Here is a 22,020-nt window from a genome sequence, read left to right on the forward strand (position 1 = left end):
ATTTGGTTTAGCCATAAGCATGACACACAGGGCCATTTAATCCCTTTAGTTTAATCTAAGGATCTTTCCTCATTTTGATTTAATTTTGTTTTACAATCATTTAAAATATTTACATGACTCTAAAACCAAACTTACTCACTAAAGGTACATCTAATGGTATTGCAAAATTTACAACCACAGGCAGAGTCTTTAATATAGTATGGCAGGATGCTGTTAGTGATCTTTAATAAGTATAAGTCATGAAACATATAACTGCTAATAACAAGTGAAATTTAAAATTAAAAATACAACACCACTGCCTGATCAGGCTGTGGCACAATGTATAAGAGCATCAACCTGGCAGGCTGAGGACCCAAGTTCGAAACCCGAGGTCACTAGCTCAAGCATGGGCTCATCTGGCTTAACCAAGGGCTCACCAGTTTGAGTATGCGGTTGCTGCCTTGAGCTCAAGATCACTGGCTTGGGCAAGGGTTCACTGGCTAGGCTGGAGCCCCTGGTCAAGGCACATAGGAGAAAACAATCAATGAATAACTAAAGTGCTGCAACTACCAGTTGATGCTTCTCATTTCTCTCCCTTCCTGTCCATCTGCATCTGTTCCTCTCTCTCTCCTTCACTAAAAGAAACAAACAAACAAACAAACAAAAAACAATACCATTTACATCACAAGGATCAAGACAAGAAAAGCAATGACAAATTCCCAACAATGGGAAGTTCTGAGACTACAGCTATACATACAGCAAGCCTAAAGGAAAAACAATACTGATTGGAGCAAAAGGACAGAAAAGGTACGGCAAAGGTCTCCAAAGGAAGAAAAACTGGAACTGATAAATTATATGAGAAGTTTAACAAGTAGAAAATCAGACAAAATAATTTAAAAGAGCTGTAGGAGAGAATGAGAAGGCAACCAGGAAGTCAAAAAAAGCCTTGCAAGTAAAAAAACAAAACAAAAAACACGAGACAACTCCCAGAAAAAGTCTAAGAAAGGAAATGTAACCAAGTATACTATTCAGCTAAGCAATTAAATACTCATATATTGTAACAAAACTACAGTAGGAGGATGGATGTAGGGAGAGTGGTATAAGAGTTTCAATTTTCACCTCTCAAAACAGAACATAAATACTTTAAATTGATATATAGTAACATATACATATTACTTAGGAATTTAGCAATATAAACCAAATTGACCAGTTAAAATAGTTGAAAATGGTTTACTTGGGATGAGACCACTGATGGTCTCGTTACAAGTATTTTAGCACTATTTAACTTTTTCTCAAAGAAAAAGTTCTGAAAAAGAAAACCACTCCAAAACAATCATAACTTGTATACTTTATTATAGGTATACCTTATTTACATGTAGCCCAAAATTGTAAACCAAGTTAATCAATGGGAAAAGTTGGCTGTCCACAAGTTATCAACTTGCTCACTTCACAAATGACTTTTTTCTTGTAATTAAAAACAACAAGCAAGCCTCCAGTCTTCATCATTGTGGTTTTTACAACTTTTAAACAGCACTATATTACCTATTCAGACTAAATTAACAAAGACCTGTTTAATTCAAATTATTTTAATAGTAAATGTAAAGTGTTCATCTTTTTGTACATAAAAAATTATAAGTGCTGGCTCAATCAGAATAACATCAACTGGCAAAATTTTTGCCAAAAATAAATTTTAGTTTGGTCTCTTGAGTGCCAAATGGACAAAGGTCATTAATACAGTACTGCCTAGATAAGTGTTACTGTCTACTAAAAGGATAACCCTAAAAGATGCAGCTAATTTTTATGTACTTGCCAGCATCAACTCTTATACTACCCTTAAAATATCTGTTCAGCTGGCCTAAGCCTGTGACTTCTCCCAAAAGATGACAAAGCAACCGTGGAAAATAAAGAGTATTTAAATGAATCTATTTTGTTAATGTTTACTCTTACAAACTAGGAATGAAATGAGTACTGTCATATTACAAAGCCTGATTAGTTTCACCAATTGTCCCTACATAAGAAGGCACACATGAAATGACAAAATTAAGATTTTAAATAGAACAAGATTCCATAAACTTATCACAGAAATATTTGTTAAAGCCCAAACACAATTTAAAATTTCATACTTTCAACTACAAATGCTTTTAGTCAGATATGTGGGTCCATACTTGCCACTTACATGTTGTGAATATAAAACATTTGCCTTCAGGTAGGTAAGTGAACACAAAAAACTTCAAATGGCTTTAGGCCAAATATTTATAGGTTGGTGGTTATGCTCAGACCTATATACTTGTGCTCACAGTCATACATACATGTATTCACATTTATAAACGAGAATATAATTATGTAACAATGCTGTTGTGATTTCTGAAATTTACCCCCAAAACAGAAGCTTAGATAAAAGGTAATCCAAAAAAATGATTGCACTTCAAATAAGACAGAGGCGAATAAAAATAGCCACAAGACACCAAGAGAAACTCATCCTTTTATGAATAAGCGATTACTTTCCATGATAATAAAGCAAAATGGCAAGAATTTGAAGCTTAATTCGCTGTGCTTAACATTAACTCTATTATAAACTCTCTTTGCCCATCCCCAAATAATAGTAATAATGATAAACTGATTCAAACACCTACATACAGCACAAAAAAACACTGAGATCATAACATACTCCTGAATTTCAACTAACTGGATTATCTTGCTGGACTGAGTAACGCAGCATTACTCAAAAGCACAGTATATGTTGAGAATAGCTCCCTATTAACTGCAAATATTTATGACAGGTTACCTTATTTCTCAGGTATGAAGGGTTCTGATTCATTTGCCTTTCATGGAACTTGTGAAATGTGGGGGTCAAATGAAGCCTTTGTGCTGTGTGTGTGTCAAATGGTCCTTCCAGGCTCAAAAGTCTCTCTTCAGCATAAAAAATAAAGCTACCCAAGTGTTGTGTTTCGAAATTTCTTTGCCAAAAATAATGGACCATTTGTCCTAAGCATTTTTAGAGAATGGTAAAGTGAGAGTGGGTCCCGGATTCTCCTGTAGATTTTCTCAGGTTAAAATGATCTTTAAAAATAATGTCCTGCCAAACACCATCACAGGAAGACTTTAAAGAACTCAATTCTGTTTTGGGAAAAAGTTTGCTAACACTTCTGGCTAAAGGACTGCTCTGGACAAGTAATTTAATGAGCATTGGGACAAAATTGATGCAGACTAAATTCCAAATGGAAGTTGCATAACTATCATCCAAACTAACAAAACAGATTGTTTCTAAATGTGGAAACTGTATTTTCAACGTCTCTATAAAGGAAGTTTATGAAGAGAATTTTACAAGGTGTGTAAGATTATTCAATTTTTCTTTTCCATCCTGAAGAACTAAAGGACCATCAGAAATACAGATTACGACTGGGAAATATTTGAAAAGTATGCACATTATGAACAAGGATATGACAATTCACATTCCTTGACCAAAGTGATGTTTTGGAAGGCACAAAGTGATTTTAGAGAAAAATAAAATTTGTGTTTCTTACAGACATGAAAGAATTCAAGTAAAAGATTTAAAAAACATGAAAATGACATTTTGCTATCCTGAAAACTGAAATGAAGAAGATCCCATAAGAGTACAGACATGTTTTAGTGGCCTCTCTCTCCCTAAATAGTCAACAATGGAAAAAGTGGAAGAACCATCAAGTAGCCATCATCAACAAGAACAGAGATTTGGCTGAGCCTACCTCATGCTCTTTACCCCTTTTTTAAAAATGTTTTAAAAACTAAAATCAATTCAAAGTTTAAAAATAGATAAATAAATAAAGTCCTAAATGTGCTTCTGAATCAACTGAGGGGTGAAAAGACATATTCCTTGAGATTTTGCTTTAAAATATTACATAATAAAAAAAATGTGGACAGACACAAAGTAAGGCAAGTTGTTGACAATTACTGAACCCAGAGTATGGGTTTATGAAGTTAATTACCGATTCTTGATTCCTGTACATGTTTACAAAGTTTCCAATTCAAATTTCCAATATTCTGTTGGCCACTTGAGAATTAATTAACAAACACCTATAAAATCTTTGGGAACTGCAAAGATTTGTTCATTCTTGTATTCCACTTTTCATTATCTCTTCTCCCCGACCCCCAAAACATTATTTTATAGTTGTGTCTTTGGGAGATATATATAGTAAACATTATTAAAATTAAAATAAAGGTGGTTTCAGGCTTAAAATGGAACATCAGGTTCTTTAAAAGGACTTAATAATAGCCCTGGCCGGTTGGCTCAGCGGTAGAGCGTCGGCCTGGCGTGCGGGGGACCCGGGGTTCGATTCCCAGCCAGGGCACATAGCAGAAGCGCCCATTTGCTTCTCCACCCCTCCCTCCTTCCTCTCTGTCTCTCTCTTCCCCTCCCGCAGCCAAGGCTCCATTGGAGCAAAGATGGCCGGGGCGCTGGGGATGGCTCCTTGGCCTCTAAAAAAAAAAAAAAAGGACTTAATAATAATGGACTTACCTGCTCTTCCCTTTTTTGCTTTCGTAACTGTAGTCCTTCTTCTTCCCTTCTCCTGCGCATCTCATCAGGATTCAAGGACTTATTTTTATAACTTTTCAGGCGAAAGTTCTCTTTTCCTGGAGTAGTCATGATTTCTACAAAAATAAGAGGAAAGAACAGGTAAGATCAGTTTACTGTAGAGTTTTGTTGTTCCAACAGCTCACCCTTTTATATGTATACATGCACAGGTCCATCCCATAGGGATACTAGAAATGATTACTTTTCTTAACAGCTTTATTAAAGTATACAACTCAGTGGTTTTTAGTATATTAACAGCTATGTGCAATCATCACCAATCCATTTTTAAATACATTTTCATCACCTCAAAAAGAAACTCTATACCATTTAGCTATCACTCCTATTGTTGACATTTCATGAGTCATATGTGTGATTTTTTGTGCCTGACTTCTTTCACTTAGAATATTTTCAATGTTCATGCATGTTGCAGCATGTATCAGTATTTTATTCCTTTTTATGGCTGAATAATATCCCACTGTACAGATATACCCCATTATATTTTTTCCTTCTTTAATTTTAAATTAGAAAATTAAAGTTAATGCAGTGACATTGCTTAGTAAGAGTACATAGGTTTCAGGTAAACATTTCTATAGCACTTGAACTGCTGATTGCGTTATGTGCCCATAACCCAATGTCAAATCATTTCCTGTCACCATGTTTGTCCCTCCTTACTCCCTTCCCCCATCCCCTCACCTCTCCCTCATATGCCCCTCCCCCTGCTAACCACTTTTATCTATGTCCATGAGTCTCAGTTTTATATCCCACATGTATGAAATCATGTATTTCTTAGCTTTTTCTGATTTACTTATTTCACTTAGAATGTACTGTTCTCAAGCTACATCCAAGTTGTAAATGGCAATATGTCCTCATTTCTTAATGGCTGAGTAGTATTCCATTGTATATATGTACATTTTCTTTATCCAATCCTCTATTAAGGAACACTTTGGTTGCTTCCATGTCTTTGCCACTGTGAATAATGCTGCAATGAACATAGGAGGGTATGTGTCCTTGTGTACCAATGTTTCTGAGGTTTTTTTGTAGATACCCAGTAGAGGGATTGCTGGGTCATATGATAGCTCTATTCTTAATTTTCTGAGGAACCAACATACTTTCTTCCATAATAACTGTACCAGTTTATATTCCCATCAGCAATGAATGAGGGTTCCTTTTTCTCCACAGCCTCTCCAACACTTGTTATTACCTGACTTGTTGCTAACAATCTAACAGGTGTGAGGTGGTATCTCCTTGCAGGTGGTTTTGACTTGCATTTCTCTAATAGTTAGTAAAGATGAGCACTTTTTCATCTATTTGTTGTTTGTATGTTTCCATGGGAGAAATGTCTGTTCAATTCCTCTCCCCATTTTTTAATTGATCTTCAATTCCCTCTCTAAATCAGGCCATTTTGCTGACTTGCCTCTCATGGTCTTCTTTTGCCGTGGTGTTTTCAGTAGGATTTCTTCTTCCTGTAGTCAGCCTTAGATTGATTTCTCAGTTGGAGGAGGACCAAATTTACGTTCAGTAGCACATTGCCATTCACTTTTGCAAACTGGGCCACTTTTAACCTGAATTCAGCACTGTATGAAAATCTTTTCTGAGCCATCTCTGGATAGAACATGGCAAAAAGTAACCTACTGTAATATACTGGTAACAAGTGAGAAACAATGACTGCAAAAAACAAGCGCGAAAAAGCAGTAGATGCAAGTAAAAAGAAATCTACAGTCACTGTATAAGATACAGTTTTTAGACCCCAAATTTTTCAAAAAAGGTACATCTTATACATGGAAAACACGGTAATTTCTACTCTAATCTTTTTTTTTCTTTTTCTTTTTTTTTTTCATTTTTCCGAAGCTGGAAACAGGGAGGCAGTCAGACAGACTCCCGCATGCGCCCCACCGGGATCCACCTGGCACGCCCACCAGGGGGTGATGCTCTGCCCCTCTGGGGCCTCGCTCTGTCACATCCAGAGCCATTCTAGCGCCTGAGGCAGAGGCCACAGAGCCATCCCCAGCGCCCAGGCCATCTTTGCTCCAATGGAGCCTTGGCTGCAGGAGGAGAAGAGACAGAGAGGAAGGAGAGGGGGAGGGGTGGAGAAGCAAATGGGCACCTCTCCTGTGTGCCCTGGCCGGGAATCGAACCCGGGACTCCTGCTCGCCGGGCCAACGCTCTACCGCTGAGCCAACAGGCCAGGGCTCTACTCTAATCTTTATTATATCCTTCCTTGTGTTTGCTTTAGATTTACTTTGCGCTTCTTTTTCTAGTTACTGAAGGTGTAATGTTAGGTTATAGATTCAAATTCTTTCTTCTTTCTTAATACAGGCATTAATGCTAGAAATTTCCCTGTGAGCAATGCTTTTAGCTGTATCCTGTAAGTTTTATTAGGTGGTAAATTTTTTTCAAACTATTATTTTCTATTTCCCGGGTGATTTCTTCAGTCCACTAGTTATGCAGAAGTATGTTAATTTCCACATATTCATAATTCCCCTAATTTCTGTTGTTGATATCTAATTTCTTTACATTGTGATCAGAGAACATCCTTTTTATTGTTTTAATCCTTTTAAATGTATTAGAGTTTGTTTTGTGTCCTAGCATGTGGTCTATCCTGGAAAATGTCCCACCTGCATTTAACATATACAAGGTGGGAAAATGTAGGTTCGCACTTGAGCATATGAAATAAGAGTTTATTCTTGTATTATTTATTATTGTAGTTATTAACTGTAAACCTACCTTTGCCCACCCTGTACATTCTGTTGTTGCTGCTTGGTGGTGTGGTCTATAGATATCTGCTGGGTCTAGCTCATTTATACTGTACTTTTGTTACCTTGTTGACCTTATGCCTAGTGGTTTTGTCCATTTTTGAAAGAGGGTACTGAATGAAGTCTCCCAACCATTATTGTCTATTCTCCCTTCATTTGTCAGTTTTTACTTCATTGTATTTTGGTGCTGTTAATAGGTAAATATATAATTTTTTATCTTTCTGGTGGGTTGCCCCTTTCATCATTATAAAATGTCCCTCTTTGGCTCTAGTATCATTTTTTTGTTTTAGGGTATTTATTTTTTCTGATATTAGTATAGCCACTCCAACTTCCTTGTGTGTATATGTATTTTTCCATTCTTATACTTTAAACATATCTTTATTATTATGTTTCTTCATCTTTTTTGTTCCTTTTACTCTTTCACTGCTTTCTTTTGCATTTAGTGAATATTTTCAAATGAGGCACTTAAATTTCTACAGTGACTTTTTCACATTTTTTGTTTTTTCCCCAATTGCTCTAGGGCAGTGATTTTTCAACCAGTGTGCTGCAACAATTTTTAAAACATGCAATAACTGACTAGTCTGGGGCACTGAACTCTTTTCTCTTCGATTGTCAAAAAAATGACAATAGCCAACACAATAGCTGTGCAGTGTAAATGCATCAAAATAATACTTATTCTTTTTGTCAAATAGACAAAAAATATATTTTTGGTGTGCTGTTTGTGTGCCATGAGATAAAAAAAAAGGCTGAAAATTGCAGCTCTACGGCTTACCATATACACTTTAATTTATCAGAATCAGCTTCAGACTTACACTACCTTAATACCAGTGAGATACAGAAATATTAAGCTATATAATTCAATTCTGTTTTATAGTATTGCTGTTATATATGATACATTACACCTGTTACAAACCCAACAACAGAATTATAATTATTACTTTATCATCTATAGTCATTTCCTTAGCTTAAAAAGAGCTCTGCTCTCACTCACCTTTGTGCTCTTACTGGCAGGTACATTACAAATATATTGTTTCTATATATTACAGGCCCAAACAATTGGGTACATCACTTTACACAATTGCTTTTTAAATGTTTTAAGAAAACACGTGGTTATCTTCTTTTAAAATGACATATTGTAATTACCTCTACTGGTGCTCTTTATTCATGTGAATTCAAATTACCACCTCGGATCATTTGCTTTCATCCTAAAAAACTTCCTTTAGCATTCCTGCAAGGCAGGTCTGCTTCCTTTTTTTAAAAAAAAAAAATCTGGAAGAATCTTTATTTTTTAAAAAGTTTGATGATATATAAAATTTTTGGTTGACAGTATTTGTCTTACTACTTCACATACCGTCATGTACCACATAATGACATTTCAGTTAATAAAAGACAACACATGTAACAGTTGTCCCATAAAATTATAATGGAGCTGAAAAATTCCTATCACCTAGTAACATCATAGCTATTGTGACGTCATAAAGGAACATGTTGTGGTGATGCTGGTATAAACAACCTGGTCTGCCAGTTATGTAAAAGCACATACAATCATGCACAATACATAATACTCTTGATAATAAATAAATGACTGTAACTAGTCTGTGCATTTGCCATACTATATTTTATCATTTATTCTCATCTAGAGCACACTTTCTACTTATAAAAAAGTTTGTTCTAAAACAGTATCCATGTTTCACTGGCAGTGGCTTCATACATCCCGTGTTTACCACATCTCTTGGCTGCATCATTTTCTCTTGCTATCTAATCTGTGTTGTTTGTACAGTAATATGCTATACATGCCTGTAGCCCCGGAGCAACAGGCTATACCATATGGCCTAGGTGTGTTGTAGGCTATACCATCTAGGTTTGTATAAGTACAGTCTATGATGTCCACACAACAAAATCACCTAGTGATGTAATTCTTAGATCTACCGTTAAGTGGCACGTGACTTGCATTATTCCACTGCTGTCTCTGACTTCCACTGCTTCCACTGCAAAATCAGCTGTTATTCTTATCAGGATTCCCTTTTAAGTAATTAGTTGTTTTTCTCTTGCTGTTGTGAAGATATTCCCTTTGTCTTTGATTTTCAACATTTTTACACTGACGTGACCATTTGTGGACTTCCTTACATTAATCCTATTTGAAGATCATTGATCCCACTGAAAGTACAGGGCAGTATTTTTCAATAAACTAGAAAAGTTTTCAGCCATTATATATTCATATACTTTTTCTGGTCCTTTTTCTCTCCCCTCTTCTGGTTCTCTATGTGTATTGTGGTGCACTTAATGGTGACACTCATTTCTCGGAGGCTCTTTTCAATTTTCATTTTTTTCCCCCTCTCCTTTTCACAAATCTCTACCAATCTATTGGCAAGTTCACTAATTTTTTCTTCTATCAGTTCAAATCTATTCAGCCCCTCTAATTTTTCATCAGTTCTATTATTTCTCAACTGCAGAATTCCATTCTTTGCAATTTCTATGTCTCTACTACTAATCTGTATTTGATGTGTTACACCTTCCTTTACTTCTTTAGTGAAGGTTTCCTTTGATCCTTTGAACATACATATAATGGTTCCTTCAAATGTCTATTTCTGTTAAATCCAACATGCTCAATCTCACAGGCAGTTTCTGTTGAGTGATTTTGCCAGTGCTACCTTCTGTCCAGTTCCTGTCTGTGGAACAGAGGCTTTACCTTGGGCACAGAATCACTGAGTGATTCTAGGGAACAGATTATCCTTCCCTAGATTTTTTGGTCTGTTTGTTTACTTGTTTTGATGTCTAATAACTTTTTATTGGAAACTCAGTACTTTATATAATGCTTTATGGCAACTATGGTCACTGGTGCCCCCCACACAGGATTTTTTGTTTTTATTTGCTTATTTGTTTAGTAATTTGCTCGGTTATTTTAAAGAAGTCTAGTTTCCCAACCTCAAACCCCTCCCTGCGGTGTTCAAGCCTCCAATGTTGAACATCAAGGACAGCCTGAATATGCCCACAGTCACTTTGCTGTAACAGTGGTTTGGCAGGGCTCTCTTTCCCTGACAACTCCCAGCTTCACACCCCTACTAATCATTGCTAGTCGAGCGCTCTATTGTTTCAACAATGGTCTCAGGCATAAATTGCTCTATGAAGAAATCCAATCAAATTCATATTCCTTTGAAGGAGTAGTTCCAGAGGTCAGTTTTTGACATTTGCTTAGATCCAAGGAAAGCTCCTACATCTATCTCTCATTCCAGTTCTCCCCATCAAACTAGGGAGCCTTCAGTATAGTCTGTATGTTCTTGAATCTACAAATCTCCTGCCTTTCACCACAATCCCATTTTCAGAGTACTCTTAGGCTTGAATTTCTCCAACTCTACTACAAATAAAGTCAGTTCCTTGAAAAAATCAGAGCTGTTTTATGGCCAGCTTTTTCCTCCCCCATATCTCCAAGCAAAATCTCTGATTCAGGGCTCTCAAGCCGGGAGTGTGGACAACAGGACACTTCTCTGAGTGATATTCCTAGGAGCTGCACGTTTGGTGGGAGATAGGCAGTACCCTGACGTTTTCTTGGCTTGTCTTTCCTGACATGGAACCACCACCACCTTATAAAACAGAATAAAAGGGCTTGACCAGATAGTGGCACAGTGGATAGAGTGTCAGACTAGGACACAGAGGACCCAGGTTTGAAACCCCAGGGTCGCCAGCTTGAGCACAGGCTCATCTGGTTTGAGCAAGGCTCACCAGCTTGAGCCCAAGGTCGCTGGCTTGACCGAGGTATCACTCAGTCTGCTGTAGCCCCCCAGTCAAGGCACATATGAGAAAGCAATCAATGAACTAAGGTGCCACAACAAAAAATTGATGTTTCTCGTCTCTCTCCCTTCCTGTCTCTCTGTTCCTCTCTCTGTCTCTGACACACACACACACACAGAGAAAAAGGTAATCTGTTCCCTAGAATCACTCTCAGTGATTCTGTGCCCACGTTTACGTCAAGCGTCTGTTCCACAGACAGGAACTGCACAGAAGGTAGTCCCCTACCTCTCCACTGTATTCACCCAGAACTCGGCCTCAGCAGCAGGCAGCTGGAGACAGTATTAAAAAAATCCTGATGTCCTACTCCTCCCAGGAAGAAACCCTTCCCTCCAACTGGAAGCTCTTCATTTATTGTATGCCCTCTCACCATTTTCAGAGTATTTAAATGAATTGTTTTTTAGTTATCTTCACCAGTTTTACTAGAGAGCTGATCTGCTGTCAGGCTGGAAGTCAGAGGAAGAGTTACTAAGATGATTTTCATGCAACCCTGGGATGAGAATAACTGATTTACAATGTGCTGTGTCACATCATTTAATTTACCTAAATCTCTTATGAAACCTCCAGGGCAAGAATTACTATTCTTATCCTTTACAGGTAAAGTTTTGGGAGGCTCACTGAGGTTCTGACTTGCTGGAGTTAAACGCTTAATAAAAGATAGAGCAAGGATATGATTTTAGGTCTTCTGATTATAAACCCATTGCTCTACTATTATGAACTTTGTCATGCCCTCTCCCCCTCCAATTAATTGAAGCCCTAACTCCCGATGTGACTACAGTTGGATATAGGGCCTTTAAAGAGGTAATAAGGGTTAAATGAGGTCGTGAGGGAAGGACCTAATACAGTAGGACTGGTGTCCTTTTAATAGGAAGAGACACTGCACTCCCTACCCCTTCTCTCTTAGGATGTGTACAAAGCAAAGACCATGTAAGGGCAGAGGGAGAAGGTGGTCACCTGCAAGTCAGAAAAGGAAGCCTTACCAGAAACCAACCCTGTTGCCACCTTGATTTTGGACTTCTAGCCTCCAGAACTGTAAGAAAATGTATTTTTGTTGTTTAAGCCAACCAGTCTCTGGTACTTTTTTATGGCATCCCAAGCCGATTAATACATATAACCAGAAGTATTTTGTCAGATTAGACTTTATTAAACTGAAAGGTCGGTACAATGCAAATGAGAATTTATAAATAATTCTGAAGAAATAAGCTTTAACTGAGAAATGATCCAAGGAGCTGAGTTCCTGAAGCAGGCAGCATTTTGGCTCTAAAATATCACAAATATAGCGTAACAGCAGTGTTGCAATGATGATCTAAGGTCTAGAAATCAGATGTTTTAGGTCAAAGGAAGGAGAAAGCCTACAGTAACAGGGCAAGCCCAAAGGCAACTAGATTTAAGTATCAGTAGCCTGTATTCAACATGGAGCTGGAAGAACAAGCAATTAAGAAAAGGCAATGTTGGGAACACAGTACACATACAGAGAGAGCGAATCAATGATAAAGCAAATGGAGGAAAAGGTAAAATGAATAATTGGGGAATATGAATGGATAAACAGGAGGTCTGTATATTTCTTAAAACTTCTGTAAACTTGAAATTATTTCAAAATTAAAAAAAATACAAAAAGTCTAAGAGGAAATGTTCACAAAAATTATTCATTGCTTCTTTGTAAAGTAACACAAGAAGCAAGACCAAAGAATTTGCCTGGGCCTTAAAGCCCCATTTTCAATTTTACTTCTTAGCACAATGATGTAGGGAAAATACTCCACTTCTGTGTGTCTTGGAAGATAATACCATATGAAGATAATACCTTATGAGGGAAAAGAAGTAAACTATGAAAGCATATTCTGGCCCTGGCAAGGTAGCTCAGTTGCTTAAGAGCTTCACCCCGATACACCAAGGTTGTAGTTTCAGTCCCTGGTCAGGGAACATACAAAACCAACCAAACAAAACAAAAGATCAAATGATGAATGTGTAAATAAGTGCAACAACAAATCAATGTTTCCCCCTCTCTCAAATCAGTAAATAAAAACAAAACATACTTCCACTGCCTGGCCCATAAATATAGCTCAGACTTGCGTAATGAAGAAATACATAGCTATGAATAGCTCTAAAGGTTAAAAACAAAAAGACCTCTTCTGACAAAAGTCATCAAGAATGGCTTCATAGGCCCTGGTGGGTCGGCTCAGTGGTAGAGCGTCGGCCTGGCGTGCGGGAGTCCCAGATTCGATTCTCGGACAGGGCACACAGGAGAAGCACCCATCTGTTTCTCCACCCCTCCCCCTCTCCTTCCTCTCTGTCTCTCTCTTCCCCTCCCGCAGCAAGGCTCCATTGGAGCAAGGATGGCCAGGGTGCTGGGGATGGCTCCTTGGCCTCTGCCCCAGGCGCCTCTGGTCGCAACAGAGCGACGCCCCGGAGGGGCAGAGCATCGCCCCCTGGTGGGCGTGCCGGGTGGATCCCGGTCAGGCTCATGCGGGAGTCTGTCTGTCTCTCCCCCTTTCCAGCTTCAGAAAAATACAAAAATTAAAATAATAATAATAATAATAATAAAATAAAGAATGGCTTCATAGAGAAAATGATGTTTCAGATAGGTCGTGAAGAATAAATAGAATTTCATCAATTGAAGTTGAAAGAGAAAGACCCGCAAACAGAAGAATACAAAAATAAAAGCAGACATTAGAAAATACAACTGAAGAGGAACAACAGTAAATCTCTATGATTAAAACTACTGTTCTTCAAAAGGAGTATGCAAACATGAAAAATGGCAGGCCTATTGGTTTTCTTTTTCTTTCTTACCTTTTCTGCTAAATTGTGGTATCTCAGAACTCACAAATGACTCCAACACTCTAACAATTTTTATCATCTATTCAGTATAATTTTGACTTTGAAATATTCTTTCTTTTTAAATTATAAAAAGGCTCTCAGTTTATAAAAAAATCCAAATATGGAAGGGTATGAAGAGAAAAATAAAAGTGTACTTCCCCTGGTATCTAAAGGAAGCCTCCATCAAGTTCTCAGTATATCTTTTCAAAATTGGCTATACAAGTATGCATGTGTTCTTTTGGTTTTTACAATATTATACATGATGGGATAATTATACACAGTTCTGCACTTTTCTTCAACTCTGGACAAACATTTCCACATCAACACCTACAGAGCCAAATCTTTTTTATTTTATTTATTTTTTGTCTTAAGTGAGAAGCAGGGAGGCAGAGAGACAGACTCCCACATGCATCTGACCGGGATCCACCCGGCAAGTCCACTAGGGTGTGATGTTCTGCCCATCCGGGCATTGCTCTGTTGCAACCAGAGCCATTCTGGTGCCTGAGGCAGAGGTCATAGAGCCATCCTCAGCACCTGGGCCATCTTTGCTCCAATGGAGCCTTGGCTGTGGGAGGGGAAGAGAGAGATAAAGAGAAAGAAGAGAGGGGAAGGGTGAAGAAGCAGATAGGCGCTTCTCCTGTGTGCCCCGGACAGGAATCAAACCCAGGACTTCCACACACCAGACTGACGCTCTACCACTATGCCAACCAGCCAGGGCCAAGCCAAATCATAATAACCAGACCCTAGACATCAGACAATGAAGCTTATCTCCTCTTTTCTATCACAAACAATGCCTTAATCAATACTTATTCTTTCATGTATTTGCACACATTTTGCAATTATATCCATTAATGAATTCTAAACAATGGAACCTCAAAGTAAAAAAAACATGCACTTAAAATTTTAATATTGTCAAAGTACCCTCTAAACCAGTGGTAGTCAACCTGGTCCCTACTACAGCCCACTAGTGGGTGTTCCAGCTTTCATGGTGGGCGGTAGCGGAGCAACCAAAGTATAAATAAAAAGAGAGATTGACTACTCCTGCTAAACTATCACACAAATCTATTGGTGAATCTCACCTGACCTGTGGTGGCTCAGTGGATAAAGCATCGACCTGGAACGCTGAGGTCACTGGTTTGAAACTCTGGGCTTGCCTGGTCAAGGCACATATGGGAGTTGCCGTTTCCTGCTCCACCCTGCCCCTGCCTTTCTCAGTCTCTCCTCTCTAAAATAAATGAAGTCTTCAAAAAAATTTTTTTAAATCTATTAGTGAATCTGAGTGTACCAGTCAGTTCCCATGACCACCATCACTAATCCAGACTGATGCAACATTTCCATATTTGACACTAGAGTAATATGTGAAAATATGCATCTTATGACAACTATTTTCTTTTTTTTATTCAGTGAAAGGATGGGAAGCAGAGAGACAGTCTCCCACATGCACCCTGACTGGGATCCACCTGGCAAGCCCACTAGAGGGCAATGCCCCGCCCATCTGGGGCATTGCTCCAGGGCTCAGCAATTGAGCTATCCTTAGTGCCCACACTGGGCCAACAACTCGCTTCAATCAAGCCATGGCTGCATGAAGGGGAGGAAGGAGAAGGGGGAGAGAGAGAGGCAGAGAAGTAGAGAAGTGAGGGGGAGAGGGGTGGAGAAGCAGATGGGTACCTTTCCTTTGTGCCCTGACCAGGAATCAAACACAAGACACCCACACGCCAGGCCGACCTTCTACCACTGAATCAACTGGCCAGAGCCTACATCTATTTTACTTTCACAACACTAAAATGTTACATGCTTTTTTCCCTTTCACTAGTGAGTTTTCCAGAGGCTTCATATGTAATGGCTTTGTTATTCCTATGCCTAATATAATGTGTGCTGCATATTCCTGTATTTTAAATTTTTATTTTAATTTCTAATACAGTAAATATTAACATATAAAAAAACAACAAAAGTTCTTTGGGGTCTTCAATAAGTTAAGAGTGTAAAGAAGTTCTGAGACCAAAATATTTGAGAACACTTGGTCCAGATAATCTTTACTGTCTTAAGAAAAAAAAAGAGCCCTTTGATATTCAGATAACATTCAAAAGGAAACTCAACATATTTACAATATTTAATTCAAGCACTAAATATGTTTCCATTTACTTTGTTGGTTACAATGATAAATGTGAAGTTTCCTTCAATTATATTCTAATTTGCTACTGTTTGTATACAGGAATATTACTCATTACTATATATTAATTTTTTAAAGCCAACCCTTGAACTAAATCAGCTACTGAATTCTAATACTTTCAGCTGATACTTTAATATTTAATATCTCTAAAAAATTGTAACTTGTGTTTTTTCATTTTAATGTTTGTATCCCACTTCACTTTCCTTCTTAAAATATATTACCTAGTAGTTCAGGAACAACATTAAGCAACAAAGCTTTGAGTTGGCATTTTAATCTCATTGTAATTTTGATCTATATCCAGTGTTTGCCATAAAACATGACACTAGGGTGGTTTTTAAAGGTCAGGTTTTTTGAGGTACAATTTACATACAGTAAAATTTACCATTTAAGTAAACACAGCCACAATTAAGATAAAGAACACTTAATTCACTACAAAAAAGTTCTGTCACATACCCTTCTGGGAAATCTATTGCCCCCAACCACAGGTAATCACTAATTCCTGTCCCTACAGTTTGCATTTTCCAGAATGTCAAATAAATGGGATCATAAAGTATGTAGCCTTTTGAATACGGCTTCTTTCACTTGGTATTAACTAAGATAAATCCATGTTGTTGATCTAGCAGTAATTCATTCATCTTAATGAATTTATTCCATTGTTTCCCACAATCTGTTTTTTCACCAGATGCTAGACATTTAGGTTGCTTACAGTTTTTGGTGATTATGAATACCGTATTTCCCCATGTATAAGACATACCCTTTTTTAAAAATTTGGGCTCTAAAAACTGAGTGTGTCTTATATAATGATTATCAAGTCATTTAAGAAGTATGGCATTTCAAATACCATAGATGGAACTGAGGACAAGGCAATATATGAAGACAGTGATAAGTCATTCAGACACAGATGAGGACAAGCTAATGGATGGGAGCTCTGACAGTGATCAGATGAGGACAAGCTAATGGATGGGAGCTTTGACAGTGATGAGGAGTTGTATGAATTTTATGATGAATAAAACTTGAGTTCAATAACTTTATGTAATTTTTTTTCAAATTTCAGGCCCCAAAATTAAGGTGAGTCTTATATATGGGAGCGTCTTATACATGGGGAAATATAGTAAGTCACTATAAACATCCACATAAGGTTTTTGTGTGATCATTTTCATTTTTCTGGGTAAAGACCTAGGAGTAAAACTGTTGGCTCATATATAGTAATAGTACAGGAAGTCCTGGGTTACAAACAAGGTAAGTTTTGTAGGCTTCAAACTGTGTAAATATTTACATGCATTAAAAGGTAAAAAAAAATATTATGTTAAGACAAACATCTAAGTTGCATTTAATAGGTAAATGTTCCTGTTCCAACTTACCTGCAAATTCAACTTAAGAACAAACCTACAGAACCTCTCATTTGTAACCTAGGGAAGACTGCCTGTATATGTTTAACTGAGTAAGAAATTATCAAATTGTTTTCCAAAGTGGCTGTAGCATCATGCATTCCTACCAATAATGTATGAGAACTCTAATTATGTCACAGTACTGTTTTGAGATACTATAAAAAAAATTAACCTAACCAGGCGGTGGCACAGTGGATAGAGCGTCACACTGGGATGCGGAGGACCCAGGTTTGAGACCGTGAGGTCGCCAGCTTGAGCGTGGGCTCATCTGGTTTGTGCAACGCTCACCAGCTTGGACCCAAGGTTGCTGGCTCGAGCAAGGGGTTACTCGGTTTGCTGAAGGCCAACGGTCAAAGTACATATGAGAAAGCAATCAATGAACAACTAAGGTGTCACAACAAAAACTGATGACTGATGCTTCTAAACTCTCTCCATTCCTGTCTGTCTGTCCCTATCTATCCCTCTCTCTGACTCTGTTAAAAAAAAAAAATCTAAATACCACTGATCCATACATACTTTACACTAAAAGTGTCAAAACCTGAAAGGTGTTACATTACATGAAATGACTTTTCTGGCAATTATTAAACCAATCATTTATCTCCTTTGACCTATTAAATATGTGAGCTATTAATAGACTTCTTAATATTGAATGATTCTTGATTCTTGGAATTAACACACTTGGTCATGGTGTATCATGCTTTTTAATTCTACCTGTTAATGTTTTCTTAAAAATTTCTACATCAGTATCCATAAATGAGATTGACTATTTACATATAATACCCTCCACTCCCCTCTTTTTGGGAAGGACAAGTGTATTATACTTGTCACATTAACAGCTTTTTCAAAAGCATATGAGTACGAGTCAATCATATGACATTCTGGAAGAGGCAAAACTATGGAGACAGTTAAAAGATCAGTTCTTTGTCAGAGGTTTGAGGGGTGGGAGGAATAAACAAACAGCAGAGCACAGAGAAGTTTCATGGCAGTAAAACCACTCTGTATGATACTATAATGACTGATATATCTCATTATACATTTGTCCAAATCCATAGAATGGACAGCACCAAGCATAAACCCTAATGTGAACTATGGACTTTGGGCGACAATGATGTGTTAATGTTGATTCAGTTACAACAAATGTACCACCTGATACAAATGGTGGTGGTGGGAGATTACGTGTTGGGGATAGGGGGTAGATGGGAACTCTGCCCTTTCCATTCAGTTTTGCTGTGAACCTAAAACTCCTCTAAAAAATAAAATCTATATTTAAAATGTAAGAATGAGCTCAGAGAAATTTAAAATATATATAGAAATTAAAATGTCAATAGAAAGGCTGGAAGATAACACTGAAGAAATCTCTTAGGGAACAGAACAAAAACACTAAAACACGGAAAATAGAAAAGAACATGAAAAGAATAACGTGTAAGAATCCCAATATCCAAATACACAATCTCCAATGGAGAAAACAATATATTGATGAGGAAGAGATTATCAAAGACACAATGCATCAAATTTAGAATATCCATTCAATAAAACACAACATGGACAAAATTAACAGGATGACAGACCTAGAGAAAATATTTTCTAAGCCCAAAATCAACAGTCCATCCCAGCCTAACCTACACAAGGAACTTCTACCAACCAAAAATAAAGACAGGAAACCCAAAGAAAGATAGACAAAGGACAAAATAAACAATTATCAAAAGGGAAAACCTAAATGGGTCCAAAAGATGCTCATACTCATTAGTAATCAGGCAACGTAAATTAAAACGAGATACTGCTTTACACCTATCAGACTGTCAAAAATTAGAAAGTTGGATAAAACCAAGTACTGACAAAAATGTGGGCAAAAGAAATTTAATGCACTGCTAGTAGGCACATAAACTAGTTCAATTTTATGAACCAGAAATCCCACTCCTGGGAAGAGAATATCCCAAAGAACTACTCACACAGGTACATAAGGATGGCAAATAAGAATATATTTACCAGTATATTTGTTGATGCAAGTAAGGCAACTCAGGTTTCAATCAGTCATTCGGAAATGAAAAGTAAAATTCGGTAGATGTACACTAGGGAATTCTACATTTTATACACACACACACACACACACACACACGCAAAAAAACCCAGAGAAGGTCTGCAAAACGATGCTGTTATTAAAAAAGAAACAGGACAAGGTCTGTAACAATACAATTGACCTTTGAACAACAAGGTGTGAAATGCACAGGTCCACTTATACTAGATGGTGAACCTTTTAATAAAAACCGCCCACTTTTGCAGTGCTGGTCAACGTGGTCCCTCCCACCCACTAGTGGGCGTTCCAGCTTTCACGGTGGGCCAATCGCTGCGCCGTTTGGTTGCTCCGCTATCCCCCCCCCCACTATGAAAGCTGGACAGCTCAGGCAAGAGGGACCAGGTTGACCAGCACTGCAAAAGTGGGCAGTTTTTATAAAAAGGTTCACCATCACGGTACTAACATATATTTCCTTTCAATAAATAATGGTATTATTTCTGATCCGTGGTTGGGAATCTGTAGATGCAGAGGGCCAAATGTATGCACTGCACCCATCTATTCCACTTTATACAGGGGACTTGAGCATCCGTGGATTTTGGTACCCACAGGGAAGGGGACAAGTCCTAGAACCAATCCCCCAAGAATACTGAGGGACAACTAAGTTTTGGGGGAGTCAAAAGTCAGACTTGGATTTTGTAATACACGGTGGTTGGTTCTCCAACCCGAGCTGCTCAAGGATCAACTGGACAGTCATGTGCCACCTAACAATGGGGATACCTTCTGCGAAATGTGATATTAAGTGATTCACCGTGTGCAAACATCTTGGAGTGCACTTATACAAACCTACATCGTATAGCCTACTACTGTAATTGCATGTGCTATACTTTTATATGACTGGCAGAGCAGTAGGTTTGTTTAGACCAGCATCACCACAAACATGTGGGCTAAGATGTCATGTCACTAGGTGACAGGAATTTTTCAGCTCTATTATCCTATGGAACAATGGTAGTAATATGCAGTACATCATTGACTGAAATGTCATTAACTGGCACATGATTGTACATAAACTAAATACACATACCCTCTACATATTTTACAGTAATTCATATGCAACCCAGGAATGTATCAAACAGAATGGAGTGGGTGCTTTCTGGAAAGGGTGAGAGAAGTTGGGTTCAAAAATGATAAGTCTGTCAAAAGGTGTCAAGGACTTAAGAAGCATAACCAATTCTCAAACTTATTTTACTGAGAGTCAAAAATTAATAATGAAAGGAGGCCCTCCCTGGCCAGCTTAGTAGTAGAGTGTCAGCTTGATGTGTAGATGTCCTGGGCTTGATTTCCAGTCAAGGCACACAGGAGAAGCGACCATCTGCTTCTCCACCCTTCTCCCTCTTCTCACTTTCTCACTCTTCCCCTCCTACAGCCATACCTCGATTGGTTTGAGTGAGCTGGCTCCCAGCACTGAGGATGGCTGGCTCTAAGGAACCTGTGCCTCAGGTGCTAAAAATAGCTCAGTTGCCGAGCAACATCCATAGATGGGCAGAACATCACCAGTAGGGGGCTTGCCCAGTGGATCCAGTTGGGGTCCATGTGGGAGTCTGTTTCTCTGTCTCCCCTCTTCTTAAGAAAAAATGAAAGGAATTTCCCAGAACTAACAGGCATGAATTTCCAGATTGTAAGGGTCCATGGAATGCCCTTAAATGAAAAAAAGACCCACATCCAGGCACATCATTATAGAATTAAGGGGTTAAAAATATCTTAAAAGCTTTTAAAGACTGGAGGAACAACAGGATATAGGTCATATAAAAAAGAAGAATCAGTGTGTTGGCAGGTGGCAGAATGGATAGAGCATCCACCAGAGCACTGGGGTTGCTGGCTTGATTTAGGAGTTGCCATCTTAATCCTGGGGTTGCTGGCTCAACCCCCAAGGTCACCAGTTCAAACTCCAGACAGGACACATATGAGAAGCAATCAATGGCAGAACTAAGTAGAACTCTTCCTCATCTCTTCCTTTCTCTCAAAAAAAGAATCAGAATGGCTTTGGACTTGAACTGCAACACCAGAATGCTGAAAACAATAGAGCTGTGACTTACAAAATTTTTAGGCCCAGAATTTTGTACCCAGCCAAATTACTTATAGAATGTTAAGGTAGAATAAAGATTTCTTTCTTTTCTCCCTTCCCCTCCCCCTTCCCTTGCCTTCCATTTCCTTTCTTTCTTTCTTTAAGAGAGAAAGATGTAGGCAGGGAGAAAGATGGGAAGCATCAACTCATAGTTGCTTCTCATACGTACCTTGATGGGGAACTCAAGGCGAGCCAGTGACCCCTTGCTCAAGCCAGTGACCTTGGGCTTCAAGCCAGCGACCATAGGATCATTTTGATGACTCCATGCTCAAGGTGGTGAACCTGTGGTCAAGCCAGATGAGTCCACACTCAAGCCTGTGACCTTGGGATTTCGAACCTGGGACCTCAGCATCCAATGCTCTATCCACTGCGCCACCACCAGTGAGGCAGAATAAGGATTTTTCTCAATTGTGCAAGCTCTCAGAAAGTCTTTACTTCCCAG

The 22,020-nt window shown here is 38.3% G+C and overlaps 1 protein-coding gene across 2 annotated transcripts in view; it reads right to left on the minus strand.

The window, feature by feature from the left end:
• Nucleotides 1–22,020, minus strand: part of KPNA1 (karyopherin subunit alpha 1) — an 82,215-nt gene that overhangs the window by 54,766 nt on the left and 5,429 nt on the right. For both annotated transcript variants that reach the window (XM_066347826.1, XM_066347825.1), the window contains exon 2: nucleotides 4,475–4,608. In XM_066347826.1, the coding sequence (XP_066203923.1) occupies nucleotides 4,475–4,603 (129 nt within the window). In that variant the 5' untranslated portion in view covers nucleotides 4,604–4,608. The remainder of the gene's footprint in view (nucleotides 1–4,474; nucleotides 4,609–22,020) is intronic.

Source organism: Saccopteryx leptura, chromosome 8, assembly GCF_036850995.1.
Source record: "Saccopteryx leptura isolate mSacLep1 chromosome 8, mSacLep1_pri_phased_curated, whole genome shotgun sequence".
Classification (NCBI taxonomy): Eukaryota; Metazoa; Chordata; class Mammalia; order Chiroptera; family Emballonuridae; genus Saccopteryx; species Saccopteryx leptura.